Here is a 27684-nt window from a genome sequence, read left to right as displayed (position 1 = left end):
GAGTAATAGAACGTTTGTGGAGAGTACATCCGTGCAACACTGGCATAGCAAACTATAGGTCAGATCATGGTACATGTGGAGGATTGTGCAGGAATGCAACCACCTTTTTGCCCAGTTATTAGATTTTGTAATCTCAGTCGGGTGCGGGCCTTCCTGTTGGATGGTTAGCAAGGGGTTTTTAGAGTCGTAATAATTCACATGGAAACATATCTGTGATTGGTGTCTTTCATTCTCACTACTTACAAATATATTTTCCTTTCACAGGACGACAAGCGACTTCCCTTCGCCATCCTCGCAGCTCTCAACTTGGTGGTAGCTTTTTCCGTGTCGTTCCTGCCGGAATCTGCGCTTCAGCGATTGCCGGAGACGTTAAGGGACGGTGCCGTCTTTGGCAGAGGACAGCCTTACTGGAGCTGGAAACCCAAACCGACACCAGAGTACGCCAAGGGATAAAACAGCTACAGAAGTTCCTTTTAGTTTAGAAGGAATGTTAATGCGATGCTGGCAACCTTCGAGTTCTGTTTACTGACGTCGCGCCTGACTTACTCGGCCTGCTATGAACGAATAACAGTGCACTTCGAGCTCTATTTCTAATCTGTAAACAGTTTCACGAAAATTAAGCCTGACCTGTATTAGATTATAATTGATGGCCGTTCTGTCCAGTAAATGCTACACGCCAAAATAAACTGATATGGAAACCGCACCTACTGAGTTCCCCCCCCCCCCCCCCCAAAAAAACCCCTCACAATAGACTAAAACTACATATTGCACTCCTGTTGTTGTGTGTCCAGAGAATGGTTTGATGCAGCTCTCCATGCTACTCTATCCTGTGCAAGCTTCTTCATCTCCCAGTACTTACTGCAACCTACATCCTTCTGAATCTGCTTAGTGTATTCATCTCTTGGTCACCCTCTACGATTTTTACTCTCCACGCTGCCCTCCAGTACTAAATTGGTGATCCCTTGATGCCTCAGAACATGTCCTATCAACCGAACTCTCCTTCTAGTCAAGTTGTGCCACAAACTCTTCTTCTCCCCGATTCTGTTCAATACCTCCTCATTAGTTATGTGACCTACCCACCTAATCTTCAGCATTCTTCTGTAGCACCACATTGCGAAAGCTTTTATTCTCTTTTTGTCTAAACTATTTATCGTCCCAGTTCACTTCCATACATGGCTACACTCCATACAAATACTTTCAGAAACGACTTCCTGCCACTTAAATCTATACTCGATGTTAACAAATTTCTCTTCTTCAGAAACGTTTTCCTTTCCTTGCCATTGCCAGTCTACATTTTATATCCTCTCTACGTCGACCATCATCAGTTATTTTGCTCTCTAAATAGCAAAACTCCTTTACTACTTAAGTGTCTCATTTCCTCATCTAATTCCCTCAGTATGACCCGACTTAATTTGACTACATTCCATTATCCTCGTTTTGATTTTGTTGATGTTCATCTAACAAAGCCTTAATCTCACGACTAATTCTCTTATGCTAACGTCGTTTACATTCATACCAGCTTCGCCTTGCACTTTTAATTTTAACACTAACTCCAAAAATACTCTAATGCTATGGAACCCGCCTCGCCCTCTGTACCCTCCCACTACACTACTGGCCACCCCCCCCCCCTCCCCGCCTGTTACACCAACACGCTCTCCACATCCTATTCCAACAAAACTTAATCACCTCCCACAACGTGCCCAGGAAATCTCGCCCAGAGATCTACCCACCCTTCCAGCTTTAACAAAATCCTCTTCAAATGGTTCAAATGGATCTGAGCACTATGGGACTTAAATTCTGAGGTCATCAGTCCCCTAGAACTTAGAACTACTTAAACCTAACTAACCTAAGGACATCAGACACATCCATGCTCGAGGCAGGATTCGAACCTGCGACCGTAGCGGTCGCGCGGTTCCAGACTGTAGCGCCTAGAACCGCTCGGCCACACAGAATCCTCTTCTTGCTCTCGATGCCAGCGCTACAGTTCGTAGCTCCTCGCCACTTTTCTGGGTCCTCTTCCCCACGTCTTCACTCCCACATTGTTTCGGAAACAGTCTTCCCCTCACCTACTGTTTCTGTACCTGTAGTGAAATTAAGTCTTCCATTTAAAACATTTTTTTGAAATTAAAAAAAAAAATTTTTATTTACAATTTGAAAGGTAAAATAGCTTGTTTTAATAATTTTAAAAAGACGCACTTATTTCGTATTTTAAAATTTTTGTAAACTGTTTATATGTTTTATGACTGCTGTTCCTGAAGATCAGTAATTTAACGCATAGGGTCCCGACGGACGATTGGTGAAAATAATAATAAAAAGGACAAAAAAATGTCCAATTGTAATAAAATTCCACGATTATTGATGAGATGTGCATGTCATTACCATTCTTTGCTCATTGTTAGTGTATATCAGCGCTTTTGATTTCCTTTATCTTGAAACAGGATGAACCGCGATTTATTTTCAAAGAATATTCTTAAGAATTTATTTTATTTACTAGCGATTCATCAAGAACATTAACACATTTAATCACAATATGTAAGCATGGAAGTAGTTGACAGGGAGTAACTGATGAAATTATAACCAAATTCCTTTTAAGAAATGGGAATTTTATTCACTTTAATAGTGCCTAAAAGCATTTTTTTAAAGAAACAGATTTAAAATTATAATCAGAAAGTACCCTCTAAAAATCAAAGTTACAATTTATTCAGAGGCAGAAAGAAACAAGTTTTGACTGTATGAGCTTTCGGGCAGATAACCTTGCCGCTCCCTTTTGACACGGCCATAGTTACGACCGCTCAGAACAGCCTCTGAAAGACTACACTGGTGCAAATCTACAACACACCAGATAACTTTAAACTAAAAGTTTTAACAATTTACACAAGCACACAAACTATGCACCACCCATGGGAGGGATGGAAATAGTACAGAACACTAACAATTAAAATATTAACCTTGCTACCGAAAGTGCAACTTGATTTTTAACTTCTAAGAAAAGTCTTACGGTGAAAAGGTGGCAACTTTATATATTAAAATGATAATTTAAATAAAAGCCCATGAAATGCAATCTTATATAAAATTCTACAAGGTTCGCCAAACAATAGTTAAGATGCTCTATAGTAAACAGACACCGCCTCTCAAGGTCATAGGCAATAATATCAAAGTTTCCAAAGATCAAAACATATTTCTGGTATTAGGCCGTTACACTCCAAGCAATAAATTTGTTAACACACCAAATCCGACAAACATGACAGAGGCAGCTACTAACGTTTGGTAGATTGACAGGGAGATCACCAAACAACCCAAACCGCAGGTTGCTCTAACCAACCCCTACTCCACAAGGGAAAAACGGACCACCCAATATATAAACAACCACCTTCCCGTGGGTGGGCAACCGGAGAATGGTGGGACGACCTCAAAGCAAAACGGCTGGTGACCTCGCCAAGAAAACAAGTAGAATTTAACAAGAGTAAATCAAACAACACATCACCAATCACTTAACTTCTAATAAGGTGCGATTTCTCGAGAAGACCTGGCGCAGCACCCCCAAATCGCTCTCCCGAACCGTCCGCTGCCAGCCGCTTCAACGGACGCAGGAAGGCGCGTCGATCTCCCGTCTCACGGTGTCGCAGCTCGCACCGGCCAGATCGATGTCTTGGGTTGACTCCTGTTGCTCTCGTGTCGACCGCGAAGTCACTGCCCCTCGCTATACGCTGCGGCCCACTGGACTCACGTGGCGACCTAACATGTGCCGACGCTCAAGACGGACAAGTCATCTTGTGCCTCAGTGCGCGACCGACCAACCAATCGATCCAACCGCCAGTGACCATTGCCTGAGCAAACTCGAGCAGACTGGCGGCCTAACGCGCAGACTCAGGTGCAGGAACTAAGCCCCGACCGGGAGACCACTCGCTGAGTTCTCTAACTGCCTAACAAATGCGGACGATAGACATAAAGGCCCAAAGCACGGGAACAAAGTTTTCAGAAAAACAGTTGTTTGCTGAAATGAAATTTTTAGACAAACCTCCAGTTTCATAGGTCTGAAGTGCATTTTAACCATGTCGTAACTTCCTAAGCTTCCTATGAAAGCATAATGTACCCACTACGTTATGGAATGTTAATTATTATTTAGGTTTATATTTCTTATTAACGATAATTCACAAAATATCCATGTGTAGGCTAGTGAGAATAGCGTCTTTTCACAGTTGTAAAGTTTGTAATTTATGTGAAACTGGAATCAGAACATAAGAGATACTGAGGGCACCAAACACATAATTTAGTCATATTCCAACACTTCATAGTACTCATTAGCATTATTTTCATTAAACAGTTTCTGTGGCTTAAGGTTCAGCTGAAACTACCAATACATCTCCGTTTGTAAAGTATTGCTTCTACGTACATGACGTAGTCACTGAATTATGTTGTCAACCCCAGGAGACACTTGAACAACACAGAGCAACAAAATAATGCTTTGTTGTTTGGGCTCACTTGGAAATGAATATTCGAGAAATCAGTGAGACAGCTTTTCGTGAATGTTCGTGTATACGGTGTAGGGATAGTTTCCTTTTTTTTTTTTTTTTTTAATCATCAGTCTGACTGGTTTGATGCGACCCGCCATGAATTTCTCTCCTGTGCCAACCTTTTATTTGCTGGATGTTTTCCAATCTCTCCCTCCCTCTACACTTTTTACGCTCTCCAACTCTCTCTGATATAATGGAAGTTATTTTCTTGATGTTCTACGATCCGGTGCCATCTTCTTGTCGGTGTTTTCCATTTATTCCTTTCCTCGCATATTCTGCGGAGGAACTCCTCATTCCTTACCTTATCAGTCCACCTGCTTTTCAACTTTCTCATTTAGCACCACATATTAAATGCTTCGTTTCTTTTCTGTTCCGCGTTTCCCACAGTCCATATTTCACTACCATACAACGCTGTGCTCGAAACGTACATTCTCAGAAATTTATTCCTCAAATTAAGGCCTATGTTTGATAGTCGTAGATTTCTGTTGGCCAAGAATGTCCTTTCTCCCAGCGCTAGTTACTGTTTATGTCCTCTTCGTTCCATCCATCATTGGTTATTTTTCTTCCTAGATAGCAGAATTACTTAACTTCATTTACTTCGTGATGCCCAATTCTTATGTTAAGTTTATCACTGTTCTGATTTCTGCTACTTCTCATTACTTTCGCCTTTCTTCGACTCTTGAACTTTTCGTTTACTTCCATCCTTGCTTCTTCGATATATAGATTCAACAGAAACAGCGAAAGACTACATTCTTGTCTTACAGCCTTTTTTTTCAGAGCACTTCGTTCTTGTCTCCTATTGTCCCCTCTTGGTTCTTGTACATATTGTATATTACGCGTCTTGCCCTATAGCTAAACCCTATTTTACTCATTATTTCGAACATCTTGCACCATTTGACACTGTCGACCGCTTATTCCAGGTCGACAAATCGTATTAACTTGTCTTTATTTCTCTTTAATCTTGCTTTCATTATCAACCACAACATCAGGATTGTCTTTCTGGTGCCTTTACGTTTCCTAAAGCCATACTGATCGTCATCTAACACGTCCTCAATTTTCTTCTTCAGTCTTCTGCATATTCTTGTTAACAACTTGGATGCGTGAGTTGTTAAGCTGACTGTGGGATAATTCTAGCACTTGTCAGCTTTTGCAACCTTCGGTACTGTGTGGATGTTGTTTTTCCTAAAGTCAGATGGTACATCGCCAGATTCGTATTTTACACACCAACGTTAATAGTCCTTTTGTTGCCACTTACCTGAATGATTTTAGAAATTCTGATGGAATGTTATATATCTCTTCTCAAAGCCCATTAAATTTTGATTCTAATATTGGAAGTCTGATGTCTTCTATAACGACTCCTGTTTCTTCTTCTATCACGCCATCAAACAAGTTTTCTCCATCATAGAGATCTTCGGTGTTCTCTTTCCACCTGTCAGCTCTCTTCTGTACATTTAACACCGGATTTTCCGTTGCACTCTTAATGTTGCCACCCTTGCTTTTATTTTCCCGAAGGTTCTTTTCGCTTTTCTATATGCTGAGCCATTCCTTCAGCCAATCATTTCTTTTTCGGTTTCTTCACATTTTCCTGCAGTCAGTTCACCTTATATTCCCTGAACTTCCTATTTGTTTCATTCCTGAGTGGGTTGTATTTGTCGGCCGGTGTGGCCGAGCAGTTCTAGGCGCTTCAGTCTGGAACCGCGCGACCGCTATGGTCGCAGGTTCGAATCCTGCCTCGGGCATGGATGTGTGTGATGTCCTTAGGTTAGTTAGGTTTAAGTAGTTCTAAGTTCTAGGGGACTGATGACCTCAGATGTTAAGTCCCATAGTGCTCAGAGCCATTTGAACCATTTTTTTGGCTTGTATTTCTGTGTTCCTGAATTTCTCTGAGCATTTTTGTATGTTCTTCTTTCATCAATCAACTGAAGTATTTCTTCTGATATCCATGGTTTCTTCGGTGTGAGCTTATTTGTACCTATGTGTTTCTTTCCAACTTCTGTGATTGCCCTTTTTGAAGTTGTCCATTGCTCTTCAACTAAACTCCTTACTGAGCTATTCCTTGTTTGATTAGCAGCACAGTCAGCTACACAGGAAATAGCTGAATATTCTCCTCGAAAATTTCCTGACGGTAGCAGCCTTTAGCATAAAGTAAATTTCAAAGCAATACTGAATGCGACTTAGAGCACAACAGTGACAATTGTGAAACACACATAGAGAGCTTGACGTTACACTTCACAGACACGCACAATTGTGTCACCCCTCACAGGACAATTATAGTTAGCAAAACATTCCATAGTTCGTGAAATGCTTATGGAATACGACTCCACAATGTAGTGTGTTGTGTAAGTTCAGGCATCCAGTGGCCAGTATTCCAGTAGTAAACTGCCTATTGGCTTCTGTCTCGGGTTCTTCGGCCGACGTTCATCTAATGATTTTACTGACGTTTCGCCAGCACGAGTGGCTGGCATTGTCAATGCTTCACCCTCCATTGCCGGTGGTGAACTGGAGGCGAGCTCGCGGCCGCAGACTATATGTACCTAGTGCGCCAACGTCCGAGGGCTCCTCTGCGGTCATTTCCGGTGCGGTTCTTCTCTTGCTACCTGCGACGGTCGTTCGCTGCAGTACGGGAAGCCAGGATCCGTTTACCTTAAGGCTTTCCTCTTTCTTGTCGAAGCTGTTCGCGGTTTTTTTTTTTTTTTTTTTTTTCTACAAGTTCTCTGAACAAGCGCGTGTGATAGTGCTTCTCTACAGCCAGAACTTCCGCGTCGTCGAATTTTATTACGTGGTCGGTCTCATTCAGTGCGTGCTCTGCCACGGCCGATTTCTCCACCTGCCTCAACCTGCAATGTCGCTTATGCTCTTTGATCCTGGTGTCAATTGATCGTCCAGTCATTCCGATGTAAACGGTATATTCCCGACATTGCAAGTGGGTCCCTTTTCTCCTTTGCCAATCTAAGACACTCTTCGATCGTTCTTGTCGGTTTGAAAATCGTCTTTACGCCATGTTTGCGCAATATACGTCCGATTCTCTCCGTCACTCTGGGAATGTATGGCAGAAAGGCCGTACGCGACATTTCTGTTTCTGACTCTTACTTCGCCGAGTGTTTGGCTCTGTTACTCTTCTAATATAATACGTGGAGTACCCATTGCTCCTCAGAACACTTCCCAGGTGTTGCATTTCTCGCCTGAGGTGCTGTGGCCCACATATTCGTCCTGCTCGCATTGCGAGCGTACTAATTATGCCTCTTTTCTGGCTCGGGTGGTGGTTTGACAGTTTGTGCAGGTATCGGTCCGTGTGTGTCGGTTTTCTATACACGCTGTGTCCCAGGTTTTCGCCATCCGTTGTGACCAGCACATCTAGAAATTATAGTTTCTTGCCCTTTTCTACTTCCATGGTAAATTTTATGTCTGTATGGAGGCTGTTCAAGTGTCTTAGGAAGTCACCGAGCTGTTCTTCACCATGGCTCCACACAACGAATCGATGTACCTGTACCACACCTTAGGTTTGCAAGTCGCCATCTCCAGTGCCTGTGCTTCGAACTGTTCCATGAAGAAGTTGGCCACCACTGGACTGAGAGGACTACCCATGGCGACGCCTTGCAGCTGTTCGTAGAAGTCGCCATTCCATGTGAAATAGCTCGTGGTGAGACATGCATGGAAGAGCTTTTTGATGTCTAGCGGGAAAAATGGAACCGATGTGCTCCAGAGCGCCACTGAGTGACACTTTCGTAAACAAACAAACAACATCAAAGCTGACCAGGATGTCGTTTGGTGCAAGTTTCAGTTTCTTCAGCTTCTCAATGAAATGTCCTGAGTCCTTAATGTATGTGTCGGTCTTCCCCACGTGTGGCCTGGAGCAGAGAGGCCAAGTGTTTTGCCAGTTTATATTCAACGGTGAGCCAGGAGCGCTAACAATCGCTCTCAGTTGGACATTGTTCTTATGGATCTTGGGTAATCCATACAGCCGAGGTGGTAGGGCTTCTGTGTTGCGCAGGTTTCTCTGCAAGTCCGCCGGGAGAGAAGTCGCCTTGATTAATCGATTCGTATTCCGTGTGATACGCTGCGTCTGATCTGCGCTTAGTTTTCGGTACGTCGCCGGATTTGCAAACCTAAGGCGTGGTACAGATACGTCGATGCTACTTTCGTGGTGTGGAGCCATGGTGAAGAACAGCTCGCTGACTTCCTAAGACACTTGAACAGCCTCTATGCCAACATAAAATTTACCATGGAAGTAGAAAAGGACAAGAAACTATAATTTCTAGATGTGCTGGTCACAAGGGATGGCGAAAACCTGGGACACAGCGTGTATCAAAAACCGACACACCCGGACCGATACCTGCACAAACTGTCAAACCACCACCCAAGCCAGAAAAGTGGCATGATCAGTACGCTCGTAACGAGAGCAGGACGAATATGTGGGCCACACCACCTCAGACGAGAAATGCAACACCTGGGAAGTGTTCTGAGGAGCAATGGGTACTCCACAAATTACACTACTGGCCATTAAAATTGCTACACCACGAAGATGACGTGCTACTGACACGAAATTTAACCGACAGGAAGAAGATGCTGTGCTATGCAAATGGTTAGCTTTTCAGAGCATTCACACAAGGTTGGCGCCGGTGGCGACACCTACAACCTGCTGACATGAGGAAAGTTTCCAACCGATTTCTCACACACAAACAGCAGTTGACTGACGTTGCCTGGTGAAACGTTGTTGTGATGCCACGTGTAAGGAGGAAAAATGCGTACCATCACGCTTTCCACTTTGATAAAGGTCGGATTGTAGCCTATCGCGATTGCGGTTTATGCTATCGCGACATTGTTGCTCGCGTTGGTCGAGATCCAATGACTGTTAGCAGAGTATGGAATCTGTGTTTTCAGGAGGGTAATGCGGAACGCAGTGTGGATCCCAACGGCCTCGTATCACTAACAGTCGAGATGACAAGCATCTTATCCGCATGGCTGTAACGCATCGTGCAGCCACGTCTCGATCCCTGAGTCAACAGATGGGGACGTTTGCAAGACAACAACCATCTGCACGAACAGTTCGACGACGTTTGCAGCATCATGGACTATCAGCTTGGAGACCATGACTGCGGTTACCCTTGACGCTGCATCACAGACAGGAGCGCCTGCGATGGTGCGCTCAAAGACGAACCTGGGTGCACGAATGGCAAAACGTCATTTTTTCGGATGAATACAGGTTCTGTTTACAGCATCATGATGGTCGCATCCGTGTTTGGCGACATCGAGGTGAACGTACGTGGGAAGCGTGTATACGTCATCGCCATACTGGCGTCTGACCCGGCGGGATGTGTGGGGTGGTTAGACGTCTCGGCCAGCTCTTGTTCACATTGACGGCACTTTGAGCAGTGGACGTTAGATTTGAGATATATTACGACCAGTGGCTCTACCCTTCATTCGATCCCTGCGAAACCGTACATTTCAGCAGGATAATGCACGACCGCATGTGGCAGGTTCTGTACAGGCCTTTCGGGATACAGAAAATGTTCGACTGATTCCCTGGCCAGCACATTCTCCAGATCTCTCACCAATTGAAAACGTCTGGTCAATGGTGGCCGAGCAACCGGGTCGTCACAGTACGCCAGTCACTACTCTTGATGAACTGTGGTATCGTGTTGAAGCTGCATGGGCAGCTGTACCTGTACACGCCATCCAAGCTCTGTTTAACTCAATGCCCAGGTATATCAAGGCCGTTATTACGGCCAGAGGTGGTTGTTCTGGGTACTAATTTCTCAGGATCTATGCACCCAAATTGCGTGAAAACGTAAGCACATGTCAGTTCTAGTATAATAATTTGTCCAATGAATACCCTTTTATCATCTGCATTTCTTCTTGGTGTAGCAATATTTAACGGCCAGTAGTGTATATTAGAAGTGTAACAGAGCCAAACACTCCATGAAGTAAGGAATCAGAAAAAGTGTTGTCGGTTACGACCTTTCTGCCATACATTTCCACAGTGACGGACAGAATCGGCCGTATATTGCGCAAACATGACGTAAAGACGATTTTCAAACCGACAAGGAAGATCAAAGGGTGTCTTAGATCGGCGAAAGAGAAAAGAGACCCACTTGCAATGTCGGGAATATACCGTATACCATGCACATGCGGAAAAGTATATGTCGGAATGACTGGACGATCAATTAACACCAGGATCAAAGAGCATAAGCGACATTGCAGGTTGGGGCAGGTGGAGAAACCGGCCGTGGCAGAACACGCACTGAGTGAGACCGACCACGTAATAAAATTCGCCGACACGGAAGTTCTCGCTGTAGGGAAGCACTATCACACGCGTTTGTTCAGAGAAGCTGTAGAAATACAGAAACACGCGAACAGTTTCAACAAGAAAGAGGAAAGCCTTAAGGGAAACGGATCCTGGCTTCCCGTACTGCAGCGAACGCCCGTCGCAGATAGCAAGAGGAGAACCGCACCGGAAATGACCGCGGAGAAGCCCTCGGACGTTGGCGCGCCAGGTACATACAGTCTGCGGCCGCGAGCTCGCCTCCAGTTCACCACTGGTGAAGCTTTGACAATGCCAGCCACTCGTGCTGGTGAAACGTCAGTAAAATCATTAGATGAACGTCTGCCGAAGAACCCGAGACAGAAGCCAATAGGCAGTTTGTCAACAAGTGGCCACGAAAGCCTTAACAATTTTGTACTCCAGTAGTAATTACTTTATCAAGCAGCTGATGGGAAATGCTGTCGGTAAGCTCTTAGTCACAATTAAAGAAATTTACTATAGGTAGCTACGGCGATCAAGCTTAATCATGTGCAGTAATCATTTTTCTAGTAACTGCGAATAATGGAATTCAAATACTGAATCGAAATAATTAACTGACAACACAAATTGTGGCAAGAAATGTTAATCCAATTCAAAAAATTGGAAGTTGTCACTACAGTGACAGAAACTAGAAAAATATTACCGTTTCGCCTGTGACTTTAATTCAAAGGCTCATTCTTCATCCTTTATGTGTTCATAGCATTAGAAGCAAGAGTACAGGCATCATGAGAACGTCTGAATGCGTCTTCTGCGATAGCCCTTCTGTGCCTGTTCTCTGCAAACCACTGTGAGGTGTGTGGCCGGTTCAGGTAACTGGAGGCCGACTCTTTTCACTTTGGCTGCTAAGTTACTTGCTGATACTAGCGTAAGAGCTATGTCAAGTCTATATTTTAGAGTTGGTTTACTTTTGCAAGTGATACAATTTATATATCATGGAGTAGTTGAGTAACTTCACAATGAAATTAGACGCATCATTTAAAATACTTAAGCATAGTCACGTAAACGTGTTAGTAGGCAAGTTATGCTGCTGTGCTCATCAGTGTTGCTGTACTGAACTTTATTACGGCATCCGGCAAAATCAACCTTAGCATCACGTCTACGGAGATCACACGAGGCCTGATAAACTACGACTTATTCGTTCCAAGTTAAACGTTGGGGCGAGATAGACTTATCAGTCTGCGGATCCCGATTCTGACGAAAAACTATTCGTCTTGTAACGCCCCAAGGACAGAAAACCCCAATTAACAGACTTTGTGGAAACTTAAAGTAGGGAAGTGAATCACGTTGACAGTGACGGCAACTATTGACGATAAAATCTACTCTGGTAATATTTTGATTAACACCTATATCATTCGAATACTGGGAACATCATAGAAAAAGGGGAGATAGAAGGAAAGGATTGTCATGGATTCTTTATCAAACATCTATAGAATAAATTTAGAATCATACGAACGAAGGTTAAATCCAAGAAATTAATTCAGTCAAAGATAACATTTACCATGGAAGAGAGTTGTAGCCGCATCGAAAAGGAAATTCAATGCGACCACAATGCAACTCGGATATGGAAATGTTCAGTTAGTTAGTTGCTCTTGAGTCGCTCTAAAGTACTTTTGCGATAGTTGTCTGGACGCAAACGCTATTAGATTGTTTCAGTTTTGGAAGTTTGATGGTTCGTGAGATAAAGATTGAAGTATTGCTCAGTCATTCGACTGATGAAAGTTAATCTTTACCGTTCTCAACGCGACGGTATAGTAAGACGAGTGTCAGACTTCAGTTGAGTGGTATTGGTTTATCGGACTTAGCCTTCGTACTGATGAACAGTTACAAACTTTGAGAGCAATGGATCAACGACAGAAAAACAATTCGTAGACTTGAGTAGGACTCAATAAAACGAAGACACGAAGAAAGACAAGTATGCCGATTAGTCAAAAGTTGTCGTCAGCGGCACGATTACTGAACTGAACAGAAGTTGGTCTTGAATGACATATCTGTGTGCGTGTGTTGTAGGGACAAACAATCAATTACAGAAAGAACAATAAAATCTGAGTCAAAAGATAAATCTTAAGTGTTGCCTAACTCATTAAACGGACAATACAATGTGTATTAATGCAAGTTGATTGATTCTTTAAACATTTTAAGTGACTAAGTGAGTACATGAATAATGGACAGTGAAAAGTGATTAGTTTAAACAAGTATTACGGCGTATTAAAAAAAACATTTACTCCAACGTAAGTTATCTCTGGAGTTACGTCGGACCGTTGTTAATAACTGGACGTAGCAACGGCATAGCAACGGAATAGTAGACAGAAAAATATCATCCTACCTGTATGATGTGAAAAACGACCGTAATGATGAAATCAAGAATCAAGATTTTATTTCATCACGGAACTAACTGGGCATAAAAATAAAAATAAACGATTGCAGTTTACCAGTTCGCACAAGCTGAGAAGACTGTGCGGCGGCACGGTTCTTTCCGTCCCTTTACGACGGACCTGCACCTACCTGTGAACATTGTCTCAGCAGATCATCAGTAGGGAAGCCGAGTGAAACCTACTGTACTTCGACGTGAACCAGGCTGCAATTAAAGTCACTACTCTATGTTTCGGGAAAAACACGAAATGAAAAGTTGGAAATTTTGTCCTCAATTAATATATTCTGAAACTTAGGTGAACAAGTATCACTGCCAAGCCCGTGCTAGTCTTAACACAGTCACTCACAATCCCTTTCACTCACGTTAGCAAGTTTATGGTGTTGCATTTCCCGAAAACGTAATAGCTACAAAAATACTAATTGTTTTTGATTGAGAATTCTCGCCAAATATTAAGTCTGTCGGTACCAAATGCAGTCACAGTTTTTAGCCACCGACCTACTCAATACGCCACGCGGAATTTATGTCTTTTCTCGTCGCAAAATTCACTTAAAAATTCCGAAATTTCTACACACACATAGGAATAATTATGCCGTCACTTTCCAACACTTTTGATGTATGAAACACTGCTAGATCCGGCAACTTATCATTTCCATCAGAACCAGAACTGCACACGTCCAATCTCTTTCGTGACTAGGCTTCCACTCCTTCTCTAGAACACTCTAAGTCTTCCCTACCAGCAGAGAAAGGCGCGCGAAGAATATTGCTTTACCATTGGTCAGTTTACTCAGCAGCCAATAGCAAACCAACATTCTCCCGCGTCAATCCGCGCTTTTCATCCATAACCAATCGCAAAATAGTAAATCTCACGACTGCACTTTTTACCGACGTAATTATCTAATATACAGAAGTTTTGTTTATGCATCAAGTTATTTACTATTGTTATTTAAACCTGAATTAATTTTCCCTTTACCATAAACTTACTATACAAAACTATTCTACAAAAATCCCCTTTGTCCATATCCATACTTCTTCGAAATGTTCCCGCACTAAATCATACTACATAACTCGTTAAACAACTATCTTCATATTAACCTTAAACCACACTCACGCATCATTCATATTGCTAAAACACATTTATAACAATTTACCTACACAAAAAGACATAACAACACTTTATGAAAATACTAGAACAGATTATGAAAACATTCTATTACTTTAGTGCACTCTAGTGGGCACAATCGAAACTAAAATCACAGTCCCCCTATCCAATATTGTCCTCTGTCGGCTGATACATAAACTACGTGCGCGTCCAGTCTCGCGTCACCATCTGTCACTATCCAGCTCTGAGACACATCTCCCACTTAGGCCTCCAAGGCAGGATCGTTATACGGCGCTACGCCTCAACTGTTGCGGACAGATAACAGAATATCTCTAAACCACGCGAGGAGCTGTGTTCTTACGTGAGTTACAGGTGGTGTTCCACGTCGTACCGACGGGAACGAACATCGTTACGAGTAGCGTCTCCTAGCGGCGAGTGAAGAAGGAGGGAAGAGACGTCACAGACTGTAATTGCCTATCGTCCTATACGACAGGAGTAAATTGTCGTCTGCAGTCCCCACTCTCCTTTGGTGTGTGTGTAACAGCGCTCCATTTCTGCCATCGGCCAGTCGGGGTCCGAAAGCAGTGGTCGTCCTATGAATGAGCGCAGACTAGCCTTTTCGAATGTCCCATCTCTAGTGAAAATTTGATCTAGCCGATCGGGCCAACGGAAATACAAAAGAGCGCGCTTTGAGTAGCTGAAATGTGCAACGGCTATGTTTTGTGCCAAATTGCCGCCGTGACGTCGCGTGGGAGCACACCTCGGACCCGTATCGTGAAGGTAAGACGCTGTACAGTCGCCCATAAATGCATCGGTGGAGACACCACTTACAAAAGTCGCTTTTGTCCGGAAAATTTCACGCCTCGCTGACAAAGACGAAACAACGCACCGCCGCCGCCCCTTGGCGGTCCAAACCCCCGGTTCTGGGACACTTCGAAAGTAACTGACAAAGAAATAATGTGCAAACACTACTGTCGTTGCGTTGCGTAACTTTTATTGTTGTGATGTCCACTTCTGTAGCGTAGAGGCACCGTTACCGACTGCCACACTGTGGGCTCGGGTTCGATTCCCGGCAGCGGACTGGGTGTTGTGTGTCCTTGTTCATCATTTTCATCATCATTGACTCCCAAGTCGCCGATGTGGCGTCACCTAAAAAGGACTTGCAATACGGCGGCCGAACTCCCCTGAATGGGGCCTCCCGGCCAACAATGCCATACGATCATTTCCATTGTTGTGATTTTCAGTCCGAAGACTGTTTTGATGCAACTCTCCATCCAACTTCATCCCGTGCAAGCCTCTTCACCTCCGAATAACTACTGCAACTGACATCATTTTGTATCTGTTCACTGTATTCATCTCTTGGTCTCCCTCTACAATTTTTTGCCCCCCCCCCCCCCCCCCCCCACACACACACTTCTTTCCAGTACTAAACTGGTGATCCTTTGATGTCTCAGAATGTGTCCTGTCAATCGATCCCTTTTTCTAGGCAGGGTGTGCCACGAATTTTTTTTCTCCCCAGTTCTATTCGGTAACTCCTCATTAGTTACGAATCTCCTGCTTTCTTCCGCAACACCATATTTCAGAAGCTTCTATTCGCTTGTTGTTTAAACTATTTATCGCCCATGCTTCACTTCCATACATGGTTACATTCCATTCAGATGGGACTGCCTAACACTTCAATCTATGTTCGATATTAACAGATATCTTTTCTTCATAAACGCTTTCCTTGCTATTGGGTCGACAGTTTATATCCCCTCTACTTGGGCGTCATCAGTTATTCTGCTGCCATTCCCTCAGCGTCACCCGATTTAATTCGACTACACTTCATTATCCTTGTTTTGATTTTGTTGATACTCATCTTATATTCCCTTTTCAAGACAATGTCCATTCCTGTCAACTACTCTTCCAAGTCCTTTTCTGTCTCAGACAGTATTATAATGTCATCTGCAAACCTCAAAGTTTTTTTTTATATATATGAAGGTATTGTGTACTTGTTAGATCGCAATTACTTCTGCATCAACTGATATCTGCTTGTTCTCATATTGAAATGATTGCCGGAAATTTATGGTGGAGACGTATTTTCATCAAACGAGTCAGCCAGAAATTGGTGGACAAGTTTCATCACGGGATACAAAAAGGGCAAGCATTTTCCTATTTCCACCTTATTAATTTCTCTGTTTTATTACCTGTTGCCCGTATTAACTGGCTTGGCATAGGGGAATTGATCACGAAAATATAGAGAATAATATTATTCACTTCCTTTCAAGAGGCTTGCTACCTTCACAAACAGTCCTTTTTGTGGCAAAGCAAATAAACAGTCAAGAAAAGAAGAAAGATATATGAGAGGGATTCGTCACAACTCATACGCATTTTACGGCGGTTAATGTTTCCAGTGATACGTCGCCAATAGAGTAATTGGACAGTCGTGGATTTCTTTGCATCTTTATGCACAATATATCTTTTTTAGGTTCATGGTCAACTGCTACACCCTGCACCAATCTTTCATTCTCTTCAGTCTTCCCTGTAATTCGCTAATTTTCATGTGTTTGGTACCTTTAAACGGTCCTGTCAGACTTTCTTGGGGTACTCCTGAAATTACCTTCATAGCTATTTGTTTCGTTCCGCTAAGAAGGGCGTGTTGACTTCTATCCGAAAGAAAACTCCTGAATCGAGTTACAAGTCTGATCCGATACTGGGTAAGCTCGTATTTTGCTCTCTAACCGACAGAGAGTAACTCTATCGAAAAACCTTCCTGAAGTCAATGGACGCGGTATCAACCTGGGCGCCTATGTCTACGCGCTCTGGATCTTACGGACCTAGAAAATGAGCTGAGATCGCAAAATATTTGTTTCCGCCCATAATGATTTTTATAGATTTTTTCCGTTCAAAAACAACATAATATGTCAGTTTTAAACATATTCCATAATTCCGCATCAAACTGACATCAGCCGTATAGCCGACCGCTGTGGCCGAGCGGTTCTAGGCGCTTCAGTCCGAAACCGCACTGCTGCTACGGTCGCAGGTTCGAATCCTGCCTCGGGCATGGATGTGTTTAATGTCCTTAGGTTAGTTAGGTTTAAGTAGTTCTAAGTCTAGGGGACTGATGACCTCAGATGTTAAGTCCTATAGTGCTCAGAGACAATTTCAGCCGTATAGGCCTGTTTATTATGTGCATCTGTCCTATCCTTCTTGAAAATGGGAATGGTCTTCGCTTTTTTCCAGTCTCTAGGTTCTCTTTGTTGCCGCAGCGAAATACGACAAACTACTGCTACGAGGAAAGCAAGTTCTTTCGCATAGTCTCTGTGGAACCTGACAGGTATTTCGTCTGGTACAGATGCTTTTCCGGTATTAAGGGATTGTAGTTGCTTTCTTAAGTCAATATCTGCCACTTCAGTGCCGAAGAACAGTTGCGGAAGACCGAATTTAGTATTTCGGCCTTTTCTCTGTCATCTTCCGTTTCAGTGCCAGCGACGGAAATACATAGGTACTTTGGACGCATAAGACCAAAGATTCTTACGGGCGTTAGTCAGGCTGATCGCAAAATTATCTCATTGAATTTCATTGAAGCTTCTCCCACTGCTCTCCTTACGCTCATTTTCCCTTCGCTTGGCTTTTGTTTGTCTGCTAGGCTTCGACTTTTCTTAAACATATAATGAACCTTCCTTCGATTTCTAGCAGCTTTCATATACGTCTATTCAACCACGGAGTGTCTTTCTTATCCCGCAAACCTTGCTCGGAACATACTTGTCTAAGGCGTATTGACGATGTTTTTGAATTTTATCCATTTGTGTCCACATCTGCGTCCTCAGGACCGAATATTTGACGCTGACTCCTCAGATACTCTACTGCTTCTATCCTGTCATTCTTGCTAGCCAACAATATTTTCCTCCCATTCTTAACATTCCTTGTAACAGCCGTGCTCATTGATAATATCGTAGCCTTACGATCACTGTTGCCCTCCTCTGAGTTAACTGATAAAAAAATTTCAAAGACCTTTCTTGCTATCGTTGCTGGGAGGTCCAAGACGTTATCCTCACGAGTTGGTTCTCTACATACAGTGCTCAAAAATTTAGAGGGACATTTTAAACACTTGCATTATTTCTTCAGGAACGTTCGGAGTGAAACAGACTTTTGTTCTGGAAAAGGAAACCTTATTTAAGGAAAATGTACTGGGTCCTGTTATGCCCACTGCAGTTTTAATGGGTGTCCACATTAAGCTGCAACAAGACAATGGGAGAGCCCATTCAGCAGCAGACACCATGGGAACCGTACAGCACCACAGACGTTGGTGCTACGACCAGGAATTTAACACAGTATCGTAAATAAAAGTGGAAACTCCTTCACTTAAGTCCCATAAGGCAAAGAAAGAAAGCTGGACGGAGTGGCCGTGCGGTTCTAGGCGCTACAGTCTGGAACCGAGCGACCGCTACGGTCGCAGGTTCGAATCCTGCCTCGGGCATGGATGTGTGTGATGTCCTTAGGTTGGTTAGGTTTAATTAGTTCTAAGTTCTAGGCGACTGATTACTTCAGAAGTTAAGTCCCATAGTGCTCAGAGCCAATAAAAGAAAGAAACATTTTCTCATTTAGTGGGCCCTCCACATGCCCTCACATATTCGAGGCATGCTCCTGACAAGTGGGGGAACATTTTCTTGTGGAATTTTTTCCCTTGATCAGCAACAAATAATCCTGGACAAGTAGTGAGTGTTGTGACGAATACAGGGATTAGCGACCACAAGGCAGTTGCTGCTAGGCTGAATACCGTAATACCTACAACCATCAAAAACGCAAAGTATATCTATTTAAAAAAAGTTGATAAAAATGCTCTTAACGCCTTTTTAAGAGACAGTCTTCACTCCTTCCGATCTGATCATGTAAGTGTAGAAAAGTTGTGGAATGTTTTCAAAGAGCAACAGCAATTGAGAGATATATACCACAAAAATTAATAAGTGATGGTACTGATCCCCCATGGTACACAAGACGGGTCAGATCGTTGTCGCAGAAGCAACGAAAAAAGCATGCCAAATTCAAAAGAAGGCAAAATCCCCAAGATTGGCAAAGTTTTACAGAAGTTCGAAATATGGCGCGTACTTCAATGCGAGATGCTTTTAATAATTTCCACAATGAAATTCTGTCTCGAAATGTGGCAGAATATCTAAAGAGATTCTGGTCATACATAAAGCACACCAGTGGCACGACACAGTCAGTACATTCACTGCGCGATAACAACGGTGAAGTCACTGATAACAGTGCCTCTAAAGCAGAGTTATAAAACACGGTTTTCCGAAACTCCTTCACCATAGAAGATGAATTAAACATTCCTGAATTCCAATTAAGAACAACTGTCAAGATGAGAAACGTAGAAATAGATATCCTCGGTGTAACAAAGCAGCTTAAATCGCTTAATAAAGGCAAGGCCTCCGGTCCAGATTGCATACTAGTCAGGTTCCTCTCAGAGTATGCTGATAAAATAGCTCCATATTTAACAATTATATACAACCACTCGCTCACAGAAAGATACGTACCGAAAGACCGGAAAATTGCTCAAGTCACACCAATACCCAAAAAGGGAAGTTGGAGTAATGCGCTGAATTACAGGCCTGTATCACTAACGTCACTTTGCAGTAGGGTTTTAGAATATATACTGTATTCAGTAGTAGTAATACGTACTTCAGGAACTTTCGGCACTTGTCGTCGCAGTTTGTTAGCGAACACACGCGTGATTTCCGTGAACGGGATTCTCTCAGCAGAGATGGAGAAGGTCGTCCACAACGGCGAATCACAGGCGCTGCAGGTAATGTGGAACGTTCTTACCGCCTGTCTCCAACGGCTGCCTATCTACACAACATCAAACGCACATACCATTATACGTTTATATTTACAAGCGAGGTGTTTGACAATCCATGTTACACTCTTCTGGAGGTTGCAGAGGGAACCTAGTAGATCAATTTTTTACGTAGGGATATGGCAGCAAGAGAGGGGAAGAAGACCAATGTGCACTCCGTGTGCATACCGGGGGGAGTCATTCCAGATGTGGAAAGGGTCCTTCCGGATGCCATGAAGGGCACAGGGTGCACCCATCTGCAGGTGGTCGCTCATGTCGGCACCAATTTTGTGTGTCGCTATGGATCGGAGGAAATCCTCTCTGGCTTCCGGCGGCTATCTGATTTGGTGAAGACTGCCAGTCTCGCTACCGGGATGGAAGCAGAGCTCACCATCTGCAGCATCGTCTACAGGACTGACTGCGGACCTTTGGTACAGAGCCGAGTCGAGGGTCTGAATCAGAGGCTGAGACGGTTCTGCGACCGTGTGGGCTGCAGATTCCTCGACTTGCGCCATAGGGTGGTGGGGTTTCGGGTTCCGCTGGATAGGTCAGGAGTCCACTACACGCAACAAGCGGCTACACGGGTAGCAGGGGTTGTGTGGCGTGGACTGGGCGGTTTTTTAGGTTAGATGGCCTGGGCAAGTACAGAAAGGGCGGCATCCTCAAAGGGTGCGGCAATCGGTATTGTGATTGTAAACTGTCGAATCTGCATTGGTAAAGTACCGGAACTTCAAGCGCTGATAGAAAGCACCGAAGCTGAAATCGTTATAGGTACAGAAATCTGGCTGAAGCCAGAGATAAATTCTGCCGAAATTTTTACAAAGGGACAGACGGTGTTTAGAAAGGATAGATTGCATGCAACCGGTGGTGGCGTGTTTGTCGCTGTTAGTAGTAGTTTATCCTGTAGTGAAGTAGAAGTGGATAGTTCCTGTGAATTACACTCCTGGAAATTGAAATAAGAACACCGTGAATTCATTGTCCCAGGAAGGGGAAACTTTATTGACACATTCCTGGGGTCAGATACATCACATGATCACACTGACAGAACCACAGGCACATAGACACACGCAACAGAGCATGCACAAAGTCGGCACTAGTACAGTGTATATCCACCTTTCGCAGCAATGCAGGCTGCTATTCTCCCATGGAGACGATCGTAGAGATGCTGGATGTAGTCCTGTGGAACGGCTTGCCATGCCATTTCCACCTGGCGCCTCAGTTGGACCAGCGTTCGTGCTGGACGTGCAGACCGCGTGAGACGACGCTTCATCCAGTCCCAAACATGCTCAATGGGGGACAGATCCGGAGATCTTGCTGGCCAGGGTAGTTGACTTACACCTTCTAGAGCACGTTAGGTGGCACGGGATACATGCGGACGTGCATTGTCCTGTTGGAACAGCAAGTTCCCTTGCCGGTCTAGGAATGGTAGAACGATGGGTTCGATGACGGTTTTTATGTACCGTGCACTATTCAGTGTCCCCTCGACGATCACCAGTGGTGTACGGCCAGTGTAGGAGATCGCTCCCCACACCATGATGCCGGGTGTTGGCCCTGTGTGCCTCGGTCGTATGCAGTCCTGATTGTGGCGCTCACCTGCACGGCGCCAAACACGCATACGACCATCATTGGCACCAAGGCAGAAGCGACTCTCATCGCTGAAGACGACACGTCTCCATTCGTCCCTCCATTCACGCCTGTCGCGACACCACTGGAGGCGGGCTGCACGATGTTGGGGCGTGAGCGGAAGACGGCCTAACGGTGTGCGGGACCGTAGCCCAGCTTCATGGAGACGGTTGCGAATGGTCCTCGCCGATACCCCAGGAGCAACAGTGTCCCTAATCTGCTGGGAAGTGGCGGTGCGGTCCCCTACGGCACTGCGTAGGATCCTACGGTCTTGGCGTGCATCCGTGCGTCGCTGCGGTCCGGTCCCAGGTCGACGGGCACGTGCACCTTCCGCCGACCACTGGCGACAACATCGATGTACTGTGGAGACCTCACGCCCCACGTGTTGAGCAATTCGGCGGTACGTCCACCCGGCCTCCCGCATGCCCACTATACGCCCTCGCTCAAAGTCCGTCAACTGCACATACGGTTCACGTCCACGCTGTCGCGGCATGCTACCAGTGTTAAAGACTGCAATGGAGCTCCGTATGCCACGGCAAAATGGCTGACACTGACGGCGGCGGTGAACAAATGCTGCGCAGCTGGCGCCATTCGACGGCCAACACCGCGGTTCCTGGTGTGTCCGCTGTGCCGTACGTGTGATCATTGCTTGTACAGCCCTCTCGCAGTGTCCGGAGCAAGTATGGTGGGTCTGACACACCGGTGTCAATGTGTTCTTTTTTCCATTTCCAGGAGTGTATTATGGGTGGAGGTTACACTCAACAACCGAGCTAGGTTTAATAGTTGGCTCCTTTTACCGACCTCCCGACTCAGCAGCATTAGTGGCAGAACAACTGAGAGAAAATTTGGAATACATTTCACATAAATTTTCTCAGCATGTTATAGTCTTAGGTGGAGATTTCAATTTACCAGATATAGACTGGGACACTCAGATGTTTAGGATGGGTGGTAGGGACAGAGCATCGAGTGACATTATACTGAGTGCACTATCCGAAAATTACCTCGAGCAATTAAACAGAGAACCGTCTCGTGGAGATAACATCTTGGACCTACTGATAAGAAACAGACCCGAACTTTTCGACTCTGTAAGTGCAGAACAGGGAATCAGTGATCATAAGGCCGTTGCAGCATCCCTGAACTTTTATCTGTTTAGCAAGAGTAATAGAAGGCAGATTTCAGACTACCTAACAGATTAACAGATCAAAACGAAAATTTCTGTTCCGACACTGACAATGTTGAGTGTTTATGGAAAAAGTTCAAGGCAATCGTAAAATGCGATTTAGACAGGTACGTGCCGAGTAAAACTGTGAGGGACGGGAAAAAACCCACCGTGGTTCAACAACAAAGTTAGGAAACTACTGCGAAAGCAAAGAGAGCTTCACTCCAAGTGTAAACGCAGCCAAAACCTCTCAGGCAAACAGAAGCTAAACGATGTCAAAGTTAGCGTAAGGAGGGCTATGCTTGAAGCGTTCAGTGAATTCGAAAGTAAAATTCTATGCACCGACTTGACAGAAAATCCTAGGAAGTTCTGGTCTTACGTTAAATCAGTAAGTGGATCGAAACAGCATATACAGACACTCCGGGATGATGATGGCATTGAAACAGAGGATGACACGCATAAAGCTGAAATACTAAACACCTTTTTCCAAAGCTGTTTCACAGAGGAAGACCGCACTGCAGTTCCTTCTATAAATCCTCGCACGAACGAAAAAATTGCTGACATCGAAATAAGTGTCCAAGGAATAGAAAAGCAACTGGAATCACTCAACAGAGGAAAGTCCACTGGGACCTGACGGGATACCAATTCGATTCTACACAGAGTACGCGAATGAACTTCTAACAGCCGTGTACCACATGTCTCTAGAGGAACGGAAGGTTCCAAATGATTGGAAAAGAGCACAGGTAGTCCCAGTCTTCAAGAAGGTCGTCGAGCAGATAGGAAAAACTATAGACCTATATCTCTGACGCCGATCTGTTGTAGAATTATAGAACATGTTTTTTGCTCGAGTATCATGTCATTTTTGGTTCAAATGGTTCCAAAAAAAAAATGGTTCAAATGGCTCTGAGCACTATGGGACTCAACTTTTGAGGTCATCAGTCCCCTAGAACTTAGAACTACTTAAACCTAACTAACCTAAGGACACATGCCCGAGGTAGGATTCGAACCTGCGACCGTAGCGGTCGCGCGGTTCCAGACTGTAGCGCCTAGAACCGCTCGGCCACCGCGGCCGGCTTCGTTTTTGGAAACCCAGAATCTACTCTGTAGGAATCAACATGGATTCCGGAAACAGCCATCGTGTGAGACCCAACTCGCTTTATTTGTTCATGAGACCCAGAAAATATTAGATACAGGCTCCCAGGTAGATGCTATTTTCCTTGACTTCTGGAAGGTGTTCGCTACAGTTCCGCACTGTCGCCTCATAAACAAAGTAAGAGCCTACGGAATATCAGACCAGCTGTGTGGCTGGATTGAAGAGTTTTTAGCAAACAGAACACAGCATGTTGTTATCAATGGAGAGACGTCTACAGACGTTAAAGTAACCTCTGGCGTGCCACAGAGGAGTGTTATGGGACCATTCCTTTTCACAATATATATATAAATGACCTAGCAGATAGTGTCGGAAGTTCCATGCAGCTTTTCGCGGATGATGCTGTAGTATACAGAGAAGTTGCAGCATTACAAAATTGTAGCGAAATGCAGGAAGATCTGCAGCTGATAGGCACTTGGTGCAGGGAGTGGCAACTGACCCTTAACATAGACAAATGTAATGTATTGCGAATACATAGAAAGAAGGATCCTTTATTGTATGATTATATGATAGCAGAACAAACACTGGTAGCAGTTACTTCTGTAAAATATCTGGGAGTATGCGTACGGAACGATTTGAAGTGGAATGATCATAAAAAATTAATTGTTGGTAAGGCGGGTACCAGGTTGAGATTCATTGGGAGAGTCCTTAGAAAATGTAGTCCATCAACAAAGGGGGTGGCTTATAAACACTCGTTAGACCTGTACTTGAGTATTGCTCATCAGTGTGGGATCCGTACCAGGTCGAGTTGACGGAGGAGATAGAGAAGATCCAAAGAAGAGCGGCGCGTTTCGTCACAGGGTTATTTGGTAAGCGTGATAGCGTTACGGAGATGTTTAGCAAACTCAAGTGGAAAATTCTGCAAGAGAGTCGCTCTGCATCGCGGTGTAGCTTGCTGTCCAGGTTTCGAGAGGGTGCGTTTCTGGATGAGGTATCGAATATATTGCTTCCCCCTACTTATACCTCCCGAGGAGATCACGAATGTAAAATTAGAGAGATTCGAGCGCGCACGGAGGCTTTCAGACAGTCGTTCTTCCCGCGAACAATACGCGACTGAAACAGAAAAGGGAGGTAATGACAGTGGTACGTAAAGTGCCCTCCGCCAAACACCGTTGGGTGGCTCGCGGAGTATAAATGTAGATGTAGATGTAGATGTAGATGTCTGGAAACGTCATTCGGCGAAGCTACAGAGCGTCAAAGTTATAGGCGCCGGCGCCTGTACGTAGTGCTGTATATGTGTGTATATACTGGCTGATTTCGTGATGACGACACAGAATTTCTAGGCCGATGGAAAAGTATAAATGTATCAATTTGAGGTAAGTATTGGAAGCAAACGAGTCGAAAGTTATAGACGAAAACGTTTGCTACCCCTGAGAGTGGAATATACGTACTGGTACTGTTGTTGCTAAGATTGTAGGATACGAAACTTTCAGAGGTGGTGGTATGGACCAACGTAATAACAAGTGTCTAGTAAACATGCGCTCTAAGATACATAACTTAAGAGGTATGAGCGCTTGATCAGTAGAGGAGATGCGTTTCACACTAGCGAAGATGACCAAGTGCTCACAGCCCCTCGGGTATGCATTTTAGAGGCCATGTTTACTGGACATTTTTTCTTGTCTTGGTCCAACTACCACCTCTGAAAGTTGCCTACCCTACATTCTTAACAACGACAGCAGTGTCAGAGGTATCATTATTGATTTCGCTTGTACCTTTCGACTTGTTCGCTTCCGAATCAGGTACTCTTAGCTCAAATTGATACATTTATTCGTCTCTAACATCATTGAATGGAAAAAGCCGACCGCGGGGAAGATCAGTTTGGATTCCTTAGAAATATTGGAACATGTGAGGCAATACTGACCCCACGACTTATCTTAGAAGGTAGTTTAAGGAAAGGTAAACCTACGTTTCTAGCATTAGTATACTTAGAGAAAGCTTTTGACAATGTGGTCTGGAATACTCTCTTTCAAATTCTGAAGGTGGCAGGGCTAAAATACAGGGAGCGAAAGGCTATTTACAATTTCTACATAAACCACATGGCAGTTGTAAGAGTCGAGGGGAATGAAAGGGAAGCAGTGGTTAGGAAAGGACTGAGACAGAGTTGTAGCCTATCCCCGATGTTATTCAATCTGTATACTGAGCAAGGAGTAAAAAAAAACAAAAGAAGAATTTTGGAGTAGGAATTAGAATCTATGGAGAAGAAACAAAAACTGTGAGGTTTTCCGATTACATAATTCTGTCAGAGACGGCAAGGGACCTGGAAGAACAACTGAACAAAATGGATAAAGTCTTGAAAGGAGGACATAAGATGGACATCAACAACAGCAAAACGAGTATAATGGAAAAAGGTGAAAACACGTGATGGTTTGAAGAAATATCAGCATGATATAGGCCTATTTGAGGAGCTTGAAGACGAACTTTAGGGTCTCATTGTGCTATTTGAAACCCAAGTGGTCGGTTCCAGACTGAAGCGCCTAGAACCGCTCGGCCACACAGGCCGGCCCGGAATGTAGTCGAATTAAATCGGGTGATGCTGAGGAAATTAGATTAGGAAATCAGACACTTAAAGTAGTAGATGTGTTTTACTATGTGGGGAGCAAAATAACTCATGATGGTCGAAGTAGAGTGGATATAAAATGTAAACCCGCAATGGTAAGGAAAGCGTTTCTGAAGAAAAGAAATTTGTTAACATCGAGTATAGATTTAAGTGTTAGGAAGTCGTTTCTGAAAGTATTTTTATGGAGTGTAGCCACGATGGAAGTGGAACATGGACGATAAATAGTTTGGACAAGGAGAGAATAAAAGCTTTCGAAATATGGTGCTACAGAAGAATGCTGAAGATCAGATGGGTAGATCACATAAGTAATGAGGAGGTACTGAACAGAATTTGGGAGAAGAGAAATTTGTGGCACAACTTGACTAGGAGAAGGGATCGGTTGGTAGGACATGTTCTGAGGCGTCAAGGGATCACCAATTTAGTATTGAAGGGCAGCGTTGTTCTTACCCTCCTCCTCAAAGTGGATTTGGCCGTGCGGTTCTAGGCACTTCAGTCCGGAACCGCGTGACCGCTACGGTCGCAGGTTCGAATCCTGCCTCGGGCATGGATGGGTGTGATGTCCTTAGGTTGGTTAGGTTTAAGTAGTTCTAAGTTCTAGGGGACTGATGACCACAGATGTCAAGTCCCATAGTGCTCAGAGCCATTTGAACCATTTGAACCGTCGTATACCTGGCGTATTTGCAGTACGTCTTGCGAATTACGTTTATGTCAGCATTACTATTTCGAAAAGCATCAATAGCCGCCTCCATGTTTTCATGGAACAATAAGCCATATTTCTTAGGTTCCGCTATTTGAAAAAAGTGTAATCTTGAAAGAAAAGTGACAATTTGATAAAACTGCTGTTAATAATGATAATAATATTTATCAGTGATAACTATCAGTGTTTTTGCGTAATTTGGGCTCCCACAAATGCAGAAACACGTTTTTATTCGGCTAAAAAAAGATAAATGTCTTTGTCCACTCTCTTTTAGGGTTCCGTACGCCAGTCGGTGGAAACAAAGCCGTTATAGGATCGGTTTGTTGTCTCACTGTCCGACAGTTAAGACTTCTTTTTCTCAGGAACAGGTAGAGGTATCAAGCTGAAATTTA

General features: G+C 44.1%; 1 protein-coding gene across 4 annotated transcripts in view; it reads left to right on the top strand.

Annotated features, from left to right (window-relative positions):
* LOC126177116 (solute carrier family 22 member 7-like) overlaps positions 1 to 27684 on the top strand; it is a 287762-nt gene that overhangs the window by 164889 nt on the left and 95189 nt on the right. For 2 of the 4 annotated variants that reach the window (XM_049924386.1, XM_049924382.1), the window contains one exon: positions 265 to 2311. The exons of the other annotated variants lie outside the window; for them this stretch is intronic. In XM_049924386.1, the coding sequence (XP_049780343.1) occupies positions 265 to 453 (189 nt within the window). In that variant the 3' untranslated portion in view covers positions 454 to 2311. Of the gene's footprint in view, positions 1 to 264; positions 2312 to 27684 lie in introns of those variants that run through there. 4 annotated transcript variants of the gene reach the window in all.

This window comes from Schistocerca cancellata, chromosome 3, assembly GCF_023864275.1.
Source record: "Schistocerca cancellata isolate TAMUIC-IGC-003103 chromosome 3, iqSchCanc2.1, whole genome shotgun sequence".
NCBI lineage: Eukaryota > Metazoa > Arthropoda > Insecta > Orthoptera > Acrididae > Schistocerca > Schistocerca cancellata.
This window is presented reverse-complemented; position numbering and strand designations above follow the sequence as displayed.